This window comes from Amaranthus tricolor, chromosome 8, assembly GCF_026212465.1.
Source record: "Amaranthus tricolor cultivar Red isolate AtriRed21 chromosome 8, ASM2621246v1, whole genome shotgun sequence".
Classification (NCBI taxonomy): Eukaryota; Viridiplantae; Streptophyta; class Magnoliopsida; order Caryophyllales; family Amaranthaceae; genus Amaranthus; species Amaranthus tricolor.
Window position 1 is genome coordinate 25,842,350 of NC_080054.1, and position 14,489 is coordinate 25,856,838.

Consider the following 14,489-nt stretch of genomic DNA (forward strand, 5'->3'; position numbering starts at 1 on the left):
TTGTGCAGTTGTGCTATTCAAAGATATTCCAATTTTCCTCAAAAGTAAATTAGAATTTGTAGAAAATCAACCCTTTCTTAAAGCGTAGAATTTGTTGACACTATTATGATATCGTATCGAGCTTGTTTAATGGACATTAACTAACATATAAATTTGAATTTTTAAAGAAATTTCAAAATGGATTATCTTTGATTAAAAATTAACATTGAAATTTAAAATTCCAACGGAAATTAATTAATTCTTACAACCTTTTTTTAAAAGGAATCCCTTCAACTTGTAGAAAAGTAATCACCATGTTGCCCCTTAAAAATTTACAAATTTTATATTAATTTAAAAATATTACAGCCAACCAACATTATTTAACTCCTAGAAATTTTCCGTATAATATAATTCTCAAGAAAATTTAATTTCAATGAGAATCAAACAAGTCTCACGCTTTTCATATATTATTAAACACAATACACCACATTTTCTTAGTTCATTGTGTCACACATACACATTAAAATACAAGTATGTATATTCAATTATTTGACACTACACAACGTAGCTAGGGTTAGTCTAAAGAAGACCTCGTGGTATATATTTGTATTTGATACTTAATTCCAAAGATTAACATTAACTAAAATGGTAAAAAATAAATAAAAACTTTATTCTTCAGTTTTGTCGGTTACAAAAAGCATTATTTTGTTTTACTTATTTTGCATTATTTTAATTAAAAAACTTTTATATTTTAATTTAAAATGATGCAAAATAAGTAAAATCAAAAAGTATTCTCGGCCTATACGACACTAGATATCTTGAGTGTTGTCATGTCCTAATTTACCAATTTCAACGGCCTCATCATAACGTTATCCTCATGATCCAGTATCTGCAATGTTCAATCATAGGGTCAATAACTCAAACAGCCAGTCTTATGATAGAGATCTCTCGGATTCAACTCATTAAAATTTAACAAAACTAAAATATGATTATGAACTGATTAAATTAGGGATGGTCTCTCAAAGAGGCAGTCTCTCACAAGAGTTTGTGTAACTCAAATTTGAACTCACCTAAAATGAATTAGCTTGCTGCTACTTTTATATAACACCGTACCCCTTTTGTTCTGTAGCATTTTTTATAAGGATAAATTTAAAAAAATTAAGAAAATAGATTAAAATCGTAAAAAAGTGTGATTTATGTGGAAGTAGAAAAATATGTGAATGAGATAAAAAAGAACTAAAAGTTTGAATGAAAATTAAATAAAAAGCGTGAGTTATAGCCAAAAAAAAGAAACATAGCAGATCTATCTAACGGACCAAAATGAAAAATTAACTACCAAAATAAATTGACTAGTGTCTTTAGTTATATAAGGAATTAACTTATACTTTCTCCATTTTTTTTTATACTCACAACTAATAGTGACATTTTACTGTACAATATGTTACTATTAGTTACAAGTACTTTAGAACAAAAAATTTCTAATTAATCACCGTGATTTAGAAATCAAACAAAAAGACAAAAAGAATAATAATAAAATCAAAAAAATCAAAAAAGATAAATTAAAATAACAAAACTCTCCTCCTATCAAATCCTACCACATAAGAGTGATTTGTTAACCTCACAAATAACCGTTATTTACTAAGACTTTCTCTTTTAGAACGGTAATATAAAAATTTATAATATAGTAGGACATTTGATTTAAGGCAACCTTTTGTTAATTTCCTTTTTTTTTTTCCTTATTTATTCAATCGTTTACCTATTCAAATTATTTATGAAAGTAAGAGAACTGAGAATATGAATTATTCTATTGGTAGTCAATTTTAATTTTTATCTTTTATCTTTCTAATAATATTTGATTTTCATCAATTATAGGAGATGTTAAATCTCTTTACCTCTTGTCTGCAGGGATTATCTAACTTAGCCTCAAGTAAAAAAAAATATATACGAGGCCTTGAGTATTTTTTACATTAGTATATTATTTTGTTTTATATTGATTATTTTCACCCAATCCTTTTCATTGCAAGAACATCTCTCGATCTTTTTGAGTCGAGAGATTCTTTGACCGTGTTTTTCTTTATGGGTATGAGTTGTCGTTTTTTTTCCTCCCCTATCATAGTTTTTAATGGGTGGAATATACTGGATATGATAATGACGACGACTTTCAATTTAGACCATATAATTTAAAAACTATAAAATAAACAGATTTTAAAATTTATTATATATTTTTACTCCGTATCTAAGTAATACTATCTAATGTAATTTAATTACCACAACTATTAATCATTATTAAAAAGAAAAAAAAAAAGTATAGAAAAGGAAGGAATATAGAACTTACATGGCAGTGATAAACATAACCAGGCTCCTTAGTGGCATCAAAAGGGTAGGATACATTTGAATGGATGTAAGAGAATTTCACCAAAATCTTAGTCACATAACCTGGCCACATTTTGAACACATTTTTCCACCCACTTTCGTGTTTTGGAACACGTAATTCATTTCCACGACCATATTTGTGTACATTACATTTACGTGCATCGTTCAATTTAACCATACAATCTTTAAACGTATCGAATTCTAATATCTTTTTTTGATCCAACACCACAAATAACCCTAAATGGACGTGAAGTGGATGATTATCCTCTGTTAAATTTATAACGTACCATATTTCACTAGACCCGGGTTTTGGTGTCTCGGTTACTGGATCATCGAATGATAACCCGTTTATATATAAATGGGTGGGTTCGTCTGATGGACTTGTGTACTCGTACATTGCAATGTATCGTGTTTGTGAAGCAGTTGATAAATTTGGTATCGGGTATTTCATTAATCTTGAAGGGATACGAGCCGGGTCGGTTACGTGGTGACCTTTGATGATGAATTTCATGACCTTGCTGCTTGATTTGTCCACCGGGTCCCCTGCATTAATCGAAACGTATATGAAAATATTTAACATACACTCTACGCTCTCTACCTATATGACATACATAACATGTCAATTATCAAGCGGTAAATAACACATTTTGCAGCCTTAATTATAAGCTTAATCCTTTGATCGATATATGTCGTATCTTGAAATAAGCCTTGAATATAAGATTAACTTTTTGTTTGATTTATTGACATGGTAACAGAGCAACTATTATGTTTTTGAAACTTAGCAATCCTCATAAACGTAACGTGATAAATCGTATAATACAAGTTGCAGCTCTAATTACAAGTTTAAACTTTTTTGAGTTAGTTATTTGACAAATTATGTTATGCTTATGTTAGTTAACTACACTTTATGTATGCTTTTATCAATAAAGTTGGGATAATAAGAGAAAATCTTAAGTCATTACCAAAATAAAAAATTGTCAAGGTAGTACTACTGTCACCTACAAGTAGAAAAATAAGACATGAAAAGGCAAGACATAAAACTTATACATAATTATTTTTAAATATTTACAAGTTCATATATATATATATATGATCATTTTAAATTCGTCTTGATATATAAAATTTATCATATACTTTTATATATATTAAAAATTATGGATTATCTTTTAATGGATGAGCACAAGTAATTAGTCTCTATTTGGCATTTAGCTAGAAGGCTAATGCTTTCCGATTAGTAACACATTTTTATGGACCCATTACTTCTTGTTTGATTCGTGCATGACACTAGACACCAAGTATATCCAGCCAAATTTTAATCCACTTTCATACTTTTTTGTTATATTGACAAACTATTATTATTGTATGGTCTTTTTATTTTTGCCACACTACTCAAAAGTCAATAAATAAGAAAAAGTAAAGAGTTTGATAAAGATTAAGGAAGTTGTAGAAAATACTAGATTGAACTCTATTAAATAATTTTGTTTAATGTTTCTTCCACTTTAATTAGGTTTGAATAATATTATTATTTCTTTTAAAAAATTAAATTTGATTTTCACTTAAAGTACTTTTTATTTTCCTCAATCTACACTGTAATAAATAAAAAAAATAAAAATGTCTCAAATGGAAAACAATTACATACTGCTCTCACCTAGCTCTCATTTTTCTTCCATCTACCCTTATATATAATAAAGCAATATTTAAAAGTATACTTTTGTATTAACTCTACCATTAAGATGACGGTTAAGGAAAGTCAATTAACACTACTGTGATCAGATTAAAACAAAATTTAAAGTAGGTAGAGATTTAGAGAACATTAATGAAATGTAGTTTACAAAAATATTGGAATTAAGGGAGAAGTGATTAATTTAAACGAATTTTCAAATGAGACTGATTTAGACAATTTTAATTAGGTTGTTGTAATGTATTTTTTCGGTCTTAAATTAATTATTTATAACTTCACTTCAATAAAACTGACTTTTTACGATATAAGATTTAGTAACATTAAAAATGTCACTCATTTATATTTTTAGTGTAATAATTGTTGGTTTTTATATTAAGTTCTACTATAAAATAATTTAGTAAAACTTTATTTGGTTTTTAGTGACATATGTAATTATTACCATAAATCTATAATCTATAGCGACATTTATGAGAAATGTCACTAAATCATATGGTACGAAAAACTTTAGTTTGATTTCTTATTATGCTATTAAAGGATTTAATAAATATTACTAAATCCACTATACACACCATTAGAAATTTAAACTTATATCCCACGTAAAATTTATTATGTTATAGTACTTAAAGCGATCAATTACAATCTTGAAATGACCAAAAACTAAAATAATAATATAAAAATATAGAGGATAAGGAGTACATGCAAGAACATGATCATTAAAAGCAGTACTAAGAGCAATTCAACACTATAAAACACCACGAAAAAAATTAATGGATTGGTAGGTAAAGTATGATTATATCAAGTTAATAATTATAAGAGCACTAAATAGAGTTTATAATAATTAATTTATCACTAATTGAGAACCAATCATTTTTACTAAATAAGGTTATTAATTTGATTCTCACTGTGGCTCTCTAATTTTTTTTTCACTCAATCTATCATTTCATTTATTTTGGATTGTTTCTTTTAATTTATTTTGCAACATTTTCATTTTTAATAATGTCCTTATATGTTTCTTTAATTCCAGCCACTTTTTAATCTTTATGTCATTTCGTATTGTATCATTCTCATGCGAACAAAGGCTAGAAGGATAATTTTTTTATTAATTAACTGAAAATCAAGTCTTATCTTAGTTGGAATATTTACCTCTTATTTTTTCTAGATAAGTTTTTATATGTTATTCTCAGAGTCCCTCTCTAACCCTTTCCTTCACTCAGCCTAACATTGCATTCTATTTTGGATCATTCCTTTTAATTTATCAACATTTTAATTTTTTTCAATAATATTCGTTTTCTTTAATTCTTATCCATACATGCATCTTCTCTTTTAACATTTCAATCCACACAATCTTAATATCCCGAGCACTTTCTTTATCTTTGTGTCATTTTGCATTCTATCAATCTGATGCGAACAAATCAAGCACAAGGATCTAATATAATAGGAGTAATAACAACAACAACAATAATAATAATAATAATAATAATAATAAAATAATATTTTTTTCGTTTCATTATACTGCAATTGATAGTGTCACTTTCAGATACTAAATGTCATATTTAGTTGCACATATTTCAGAACGGATATGTATTAATTAATAGAGCATGAAGTAAAAAAAAAAAAAAAAAAGGTAAAAGAAAGAATGATAATTACGTACCAGATGGAAAAGGATAAGGAGCGTCATTAGCAAGCACCGCAAAATTGGATTTAAAGTTGGAAAAATCAATAATAAGATCAGAGATTTCAGACGGAGCCAAAAGAGTGTGTTTAGAAGAAGTGGGCCCAGAAAGATAAGCAGAATCAGAACCAATATGAATAAAAGGAACACCATTTGTAAGGTAAAATCTATAAAAACGAGCATTGCTTGTGTTTATGATTCTAAATCGATATTTACGACGTTCTACTTTCATGTATGGCCATGCTTTCCCGTTTACTATTATTACTGTCCCGAAATACTCTGGCTGCCATTCTGGATGTATTTCTGGATTGTTTCCTGTACATATTATCAATAATAATTAAAAGACTAAAATAGAAAATTAAATAAAACATAAATACCATTTATAAGTTTATTATCATTAAAAAAATTAATCTTAAAATAATCAATTCAATAGATATAATGGCACGTAACCTAATGTCATTTGAGAATTTGTCTAACTTAGTTTTGCTTTCCACATAAATCAAGTAAAGAAGTGGAGAAAGAAAGCAACATTATAACAGCTATGTTTAAAGCAAGACAACTGACAACTATGCGTTATTTTGGGAATCTACATTCACTTCCTCTTTAATACAATTAATTTATTAGCTTAATATTATATTTTTTCTTTTCTACTTGTAATATAATAATATATTGTGAGTAATAATATCACTATTAATATCAATTTTAAAAAACTAATTATAATAATATAACATTTTAATATATATTAGAGTTTTAAGTCTTAATCATAAATTTTAATTTTTAATTGAATTGGTTCTTTAACATAATATCAGACTACATGTTAAAAGTTTAAATCTCACTATACATCCTTTTGAGCACAATCATTAACACCTTTTGAAACCCAAAGAGTAATTCATTCCAAGCTAAATTAAGATTTAAGACTAAAAACCTTTCGAATTCTAGAATAATTCAATGGAAAAAATTTATTAAAATTTCAAATTAATTATCAATATGATTTACCCTAGATAAAAGTGCACAATAGACTTTATGGGCGTGATAGAATATATAAATATAAATATAAATATATATATATATATATATATATATATTTATCTTAAATTTAAGCTTTTGCTTAAATTAATTTCTGCACATTATTAACAAAAAAAATTTATAGCTAGCATTGCTTACCAGTGGTGTTCATGTAGATGGATCCATTGATATAAAAATCCCTATCACAAACAACCAAAACCCGATCAAATTCATCACCACACGGAAGTCCAAGTGGATCCTCAACTTGGGGATGACGAACAATATAAGCACCACTAAGCCCAGCCAAAAGATTAACCCTAGTCAACCCCATTGCATGATCATGATACCAAGCATTACCAGGTTGTTGTTGGTTATGATAATGGTAAGTTTTCTTAGTCCAACCCGGCCCTGTTTCTTTAAACCCATTTGTAAACCAAGCATGACCATGCCCATCACTTTCGGGCTCGTCGATCCCACCGTGAAGGTGCACCACTGTTGGTACACCTTCTTGATTGGGTGGGATCGCGGTCGGGATGGTTCGATCCCATGGTAAGATGTGCTTGTTTGGGAGATTGTTTGTCCATGTTATGTATGTGTCTATTCCATGGAGGGATTCAATTGTGGGACCTGGTATTGTTGCTGCCTTTTTGGATGTTCCATAGGCAAATACTTGTGTTGGAGGAAGGTCTCTGTGAAATTTCTGTTTAATATCACGAAATCAACTACTATTTGTTAGCCATATATTTCCAATACAAAAAATTCTAACTCATAAGCTTAAATTTTTATAAATTAATTAAAAAATTATAGCTTTAAAGTTTAAGACTTTTGCACATTCAAGTTAAAATACAGAATTTTAATTAATTAATTTAAAATTTCAGATATTCACCTGTGCGGCGGTTTTTTACATGAGACTTGATTGCAAAGCCTAGCCCACTTATGATTTTGGTTTCAAACTTTATAAATGTTTAGTGTTACTATTTTAAAACTTAAAACACCTTTTTCAAATGTTTAAAAGTCCTATTTCAAGTATTACAATTTTAATTTCAGTATGTATGTACATTGCTTTTGCTTAATAGATGTTCAGTATGATTATTTTAAATATACATATTATATAATTTTTATTGTAAACAGTTCTTATGTAAAGTTTTGAGTTCTAATATTTTTTTTCAATCAAACGGATTACTTTATGTATAAAGAAGATGTTAACAAAACTTTATTAATGTTTAATATGACTACTTTAGAACCTAAAAAAGCCTTCTCAAAAACATAAAATCCCTATTCCAAATATTAGACTTTCAATTCCGAAACGTATATACATGGCTTTATAGATATTTAGTATGATTATGGAATTTCGTTTATAAAAAATTATACTATCAAATTTAAAAATTAAAACCAAATCGACTTAAGTCTTAAAATTGACTTTTTAAGTTTTAAATTGGCCTTTTACATCTTGAATTTGATCTTTTAAGTCTTAAATTTAGTATATAATTTGATCTTAAATTTGATCTTTTAAGTCTTAAATTTGATCTTTTACATTTATAGGCGGTTGCAACCGTTGCATACAAGCTTTTGTGTTAAAATTTTCACCATTAAAATGATTAAAATTTTATGATTTAGCCTGAACGTTGTAAACTTTAATACTTTGATAGTTGAAATTTATAAATAATAAACATTGAGACTATAACTCGTAGTGAGCAATTAAATTTTAAGGCTATATTTTGTAAATGATTAAATTTCTAATTGTTACCAAAATAAAAATTTTAAACAAAAATTTATTACCATGAAAATAACACGATATATTTTATAAAAATTCAGTTACATATTACTCTCAATACCACTTTTTTAACTAGAGGCAAATGGACTGTAAGTATTTTACTAGACCGATCACTTATAACAATAATATATTAGAAGTCAAAGGAATTAATTATTGAGTTTTTAGTAATAAAAATCATGGAATTTTGAACTTGAGAAAGAAGACCCTTTACAACTCATTTTGATTGAGCTTGTCCTTTTGATAATTTTTAAATACTTGTATATCTTGTTTCTAGTAAATTAAGGTGTAAACATGCTAAACAATTATATTAGATATTAGATTATATAATATATTCGAATGACTTTGGTTGAGTATATTTTTAACATAGTATAAGAAGCTAATGTAATAAAAGATTAAATATTTAAATTTCACGCAATCTTTAATTTTAAGAAAATTATTCATCATCAGGTATGAAAATATGTTAACTTAAAGAGTTATTGTCAATAACTTAAAGAGTGAACACAACATATGATTTTTGCTATAAACTTAAGTTTTTAGTTGAATTAATTCATAACAGATATAAACATAACTAAGTGACAATACAAATCGTTAGAAACAAGAAAATGGGTTTGTTTTGTTTCTAAATACTACAACACTACAATTACCCAAATTAAACAATTAGAAGAGGTAGCTTTCCCTTAAATATTAAGTTACCAATCAGAAAATTACTAATTATAATTGGCTTAAAGATGAATAAACACTGCTTAGTGGACATTTAACTGTAACTCACAAACAGAACATTAGATGCTCTCAACCATATGAATACTAATAATTGAAGCAAGTAAACAAACTAAAAACAACTGCGAAATAAGAGATTTTAAACATGTTCAACATATTTAAATATTATATAAAGGCATACAGCCTAAAAAATTAGTATTTTAGTATTAAATTACGTAATATATATTAATTATTTAAATATACAAAATTGTTAGAAAAATATATTTGAAAAATTTATCAATTTTTACTCCGCATGTGAATGAGTGAGTCAGGTTGGCACAGAACACAATAGACACGACAGATAGGCAGTTCAACACGAGCCGATTTACCTGGTTAATTCAAAACCCTTATTAAGAAAAGAAACAGAGGAAAAAAGAACTGACCCAAGTCTTTTGGAACATGCCAATAGTCAAGGAATTGGAAACTAATCTTCCATGAACATGTTTATAACCAAATAATTTAGGAATATGAGGAAGTTCATCCACAAACATCTTCAAACCATCCCCACTTACTAACTTCTGACTCTCAATTACTCTAAAATTGCTTCCCATAAATCCAAACATTAGAATCAAAATTATGATCATCATCTTTAAAAAACAAAAGATAGATGAACTTGTGAATGTAAAATTATTACTCAAATTATTGTGAAATAATTGGAGTGTGAAAGAATAAAAGGGGTGGTGGGAAATGAAAATAGGGAGTGTTGTAAGTTAGAATCAAAGACAAGGTTATGTTTATAAGTGGGGTAGGATATGTATGAGAATTGGGATGTGTTTGGAACAATTTTTTCAAGAAAATGCCAATATTCTTACTCTGATCTACTTGCTAAAGTAAGCTGCTGTGGATAGTGAACTAGCCATGCAATATCATGTGTTTCTACCCATTGGTCTTCTTGCCTTTTATAGATTTTTTGAGAAGTCTCCTTTATTTTTTTTAATCCTCCATTTCTTTTTTTATGTCTCATTTACTTTTGGGTTACTATTCATTAATTATTTTTAATTTGTATTTTATTCTTAGTCCATGCATTATACATAGTCAGATTAGATCTTGTTTGATTCATCTCAATATAAGGTTTATTAATATCTAATTTTTATAACTTTTACACATATATAATTATCGCTATTAAGTATTAAATTAGTGCATTGACAAACATGCAAAAACCAAATAGTGAGAATTGAAAATTAAACAAAGGGAGTGCTTTTTTTAAATAGAGGAAAACGAGTATGAGAAAGAAGTTTACACTTCTATTCTCATTAGACTATATTTGTTGAACTTAGTGGTTTTTATTAGGTTTATTGGTTTGATTTTGAACTAAATGTTTGATGTGGGTTTAAAATTTGATTTGTATATTTATGTTGGATTTTATGTAATTGAAAATTTATTTTTGAAGTTAGATTATCATCGTGTTCGATTACAAATTGCTATGTGTCAGGTCATAAAATTTTTGAATATCTCTGGTATAACTAGAGCTTGATAAACTATGGGGTTGTAAAAACTTAAGAAGATCATCTAAAAAATAGGAAATACTCACTAGAGATAGGATGGTAAGTTAATTTGAAAGGATGAGAGAAAAAGAATAGTGTAATGTTATTGGACAAATTAGTAGGAACTGCATATCCTATTGGATCTGTCTGCCGCCTCAATTTTTAGGGTCAGGATTTAATTTTTTAGACCCCGTGAATCTGAGTCCAAGTAAATAAATTGATCTGGATCTAAGTCTGAGTTTAAGGTCTTCAAACCCAAACCCTCTCTCCCAAACCCTCTCTTTAAACCCATTTAACATTCATATTTGTTTTAGACTCGCTCTACATCTAACCTATTATATGATTAAAAATTAACTTTAAGTTTACTCAAAACTAATTTCTATAATTTATTTGGACTCAATTCATACTTTTATACCACCCAATGACCCATTTTAGTACTAATGTAAAGTATAAAATATTTTAAGTATGAATAATTAAATCACGACCTATCTAAGACTCATTTAAAAACCTAAACCCATCAAACACAGCGGGTTTGAATCCAAATTTAAAATTTTCCAACCCTAAAGGCTTGAGTCCGGATCCAAATCCTAATATGGATGCACTAAAAATTAATGGGAATTCAAATTTCACCACTTTTACTCTTTAAATTTTTCTCTTATATCTAAATATCTTAATACTAATCTCCGTGCATTTAGCAATTCTAACTTGTTTTAAAACCTCAAATTTTAAAACAAGTAAAATAAAAATAAAAAAAAATTACTTTTACTTAATTATTGATTTTAAACTAATTAAAATTGGTAAGTGGAATGAATGACTAGCACTTGTTATGATGCCTCCTATTTTATTTTATCACTATTAGGAGTACTTATGTTATTTATTACTCTAATTAAGCAATAATATAATTATATGTGCAATGTTAGGTTGGGAATTGGAAGTTGGAACCCACCCAGAAGTATGTACCTCCAAGGCAACTTTTGACACTAACACCTTCATTTTACAATGGTCAAGCTTTTTCTTTTAACTGTGAAATGATAGTATTAAGAACCCATAAATGTCTGAAATCTCAATTAATTTATATATACAGCCTTATTATGTAGAGGGTTACACGATGCATTCGAATTAAATTAATTAATAAATTGAAATAATTAAAATGAAACAATTGTAACCACCAAACTTGTCAAGAGATCTTTATATCAATATTACACTAATTTTTTATTTCATTCCTACCATTTAATACCGATAATCACACAAGCATAAGATGATTGTAGCAAAGATACGAATGTTAGGATTTAGTTGTGCACTTATTTAGTAAATACTAATTGTTAGCAGAAGTTGTTGGCTAATCTGACCAATTGAAAATTCAATAGTTAAGAAGTTGATGAAAAAAATTATTTGTTGACTGTTTTTTTAAAAGTTAGATCAAAAAACCAAAGCTAATAAAACGCTACTATAAGTCGTTTTTCTATTTTGACATAACAATTGTTTACATTTTTTTAGTTGTCATACTAATACATCTTTTCTAGTTGTCATACCAATCAAAAGCCAAAAAAGCATAAAAGCTAACTTCAACTTAAAAGTTATTCACTACTTTCTAAATTGTTTGATAAATTAAAGAGTCAAAAGTCAATTACAAAAATCAAACACGACCGATTACTACAACTTATTAATAATTATGTACACAATGCAAACATATAATTCCGATAACAGTTTAGTGACAGTTGCTAAATAGATCACAAAACCAATACTAATAATTTCACATTCGGCACAGTTTATGTTTTGATGGCAATAAACTCTAAACTCAAAACGTTAAAAGCCTTTACGACCCCGTTGGAGATATAGAGATATAATAGTGCAGCCTTCTTTTTTTGCGCTATAATTATGTCCTCAAGATAAATAGAAACTAAAGAAGACATCATTACTATACAATCTAATTGAATGAGATGTAAAAATATATTATCTTGAGGATATTCAGATTTTGTTACTCCTTTTTAGCAAATTTATTAGGGCAAGTATATATTTCCTAGTTATATTATTTCCTTAGTTAACTCCTAATTTGTATATATAATGGAGCTGTAATGGTAATAAAAAGTAATACAAAACAGTATTCCTTAACCCTAAATTCCGCATTCTTAAATTCTTCATGGTATCAGAGCTAAAGGTGTTTTTCGGGACCGACAACATTGTTGGTTATCATCATTTACCTTAAAGAACCTCACCAGGAACAATGGCAGAAATTGACCCAAAACAACTCATTACCATGGAACAGATGGAACAAATGTTCAAACTGTTTCAACAGATGCACAAACCAAACACAACCCTCGAAACTATATCACCAGAACTGAAATTGGCCGAAAAACTAACTTTTCAAAATTACACAACTTGGTGTAAAATGATGCAGATCGCTTTAGAATGCAGCGGACGTCTCAGCCACATCATAAACGATCCTCCTAGCATCTCGGATCCAAATTACAGAGCATAGAAGCAAAAAGACTCTATAATTCTGTCCTGGATTATTTCAAACATGACACCGATCTCATAAATTAGTTCGTAGATTACACAATTGCAAGGGGCTTATGGAGAGGGATTGAAGTCCTATTGAGCAGTGGAAGGGACGAACTCCAGATCTTTGATCTGAGTTCTCAAGCCAACAGTCTAAAACATAATCAAGACCCTTTGGAGGTCTTCTATGGAAAACTAACCACAATCTGGTACGAAATGGACCGACGGCAACCGAATCCGATGATACATGCTGAAGATATCACAATCTTCAACACTTTCATTCAAAAGCAAGGATCATTCCAGTTTTTGGCCGGGATTCACGACACCTTTGACAAAGAAAAATTAAACTTGTTAAATCAAGACCCACTTCCAACAGTTGAAATGGCCTATGCTACATTTAGGCGTGAAATCTAAAGGCATGGGATTATAACCCACACTTCATCACCGGGAAAAATTCCCTCAGAAATAAGGAGTGTGTTGGCCGTTAAACGCCGGTCGGATGCCTGATTCTGGCGTGATAGGGAGGATAAAATTCACCTGAGATGTAGTCACTGTGGAGGTAGCCGTCACACAAAGGAAGGATGTTTCAAGTTAATCGGCTTCCCGGAGTGGTGGGAGGAACACCGGCAACGAAAAGCCGCCACCAAGGTTCAGTCAGATAGAACCGGTGGCAAGGCTCACTTGGCCACCGACGTTCCTTTCCTGCCAGCGAACCAACCCATTACAAAGAGACAAAGGAAGGCAATAATGGCGTCGAAGGTAAAACAGAACAGAGAGAAGGAGACAGACCAGAAGAGAGAGAAAGGGGAAAGGATCTAGAAGCAAAACATTCCAAATCTCACTTACTTATACCACAAAACTCCCACAACCCTAACTCCCACAACCCTAAGCCCACAAATAACGACCCATTTATAAATCCACCACCATGACCTCATGTGACACCCATGAACTTGGTCTCCTATGTAAACCTTGTTTTTCATCCTAATGGATATTTGATTGCGGGGCCACTGATACTATGATTTTTGACCCTCGTGATCTTTTATCCACTAATCCAAAAACCCGCACCTACATTCAAACGGCTAATGGAGAGTGTGTGAGTGTTGATCAATCTGGGCCCGTTACTATTTCTCCCTCTCTCAAAATTAATAATTGTCTTTTAATTTCTAGCTTATCTCATATGTTGTTGTCTATTAGCCAGTTGACTCGGGAATTAAATTGTACTGTGCTTATGTCTTGTTCTGGTTGTGTTGTGCAGGATGCTCAGGC

The 14,489-nt window shown here is 29.1% G+C and overlaps 1 protein-coding gene across 1 annotated transcript; it reads right to left on the reverse strand.

Annotated features, from left to right (window-relative positions):
* Positions 1 to 301: 301 nt before the first annotated feature.
* Positions 302 to 10,110, reverse strand: LOC130821097 (multicopper oxidase LPR2-like). The gene is made up of 5 exons (XM_057686730.1): positions 9,624 to 10,110; positions 6,870 to 7,410; positions 5,685 to 6,020; positions 2,315 to 2,895; positions 302 to 868 (listed from the first exon to the last, which is right to left on the reverse strand). The coding sequence occupies exons 1-5, from the start codon at positions 9,825 to 9,827 to the stop codon at positions 815 to 817; spliced, it is 1,716 nt and encodes a 571-aa protein (XP_057542713.1). The 5' UTR covers positions 9,828 to 10,110; the 3' UTR covers positions 302 to 814.
* Between the last annotated feature and the right edge of the window lie 4,379 nt (positions 10,111 to 14,489).

What these genes read in the sequence shown, in the direction of transcription:
- LOC130821097 (XM_057686730.1), bottom strand. Translation starts at nt 9,827, where the DNA reads ATGATGATCATAATTTTGATTCTAATGTTTGGATTTATGGGAAGCAAT. An exon ending in CATCTACATGAACACCACTG is followed by an intron (nt 6,021 to 6,869) that starts GTAAGCAATGCT and finishes TAATATGTACAG; the next exon opens with GAAACAATCCAGAAATACAT. An exon ending in TCCTTATCCTTTTCCATCTG is followed by an intron (nt 2,896 to 5,684) that starts GTACGTAATTAT and finishes CGATTAATGCAG; the next exon opens with GGGACCCGGTGGACAAATCA.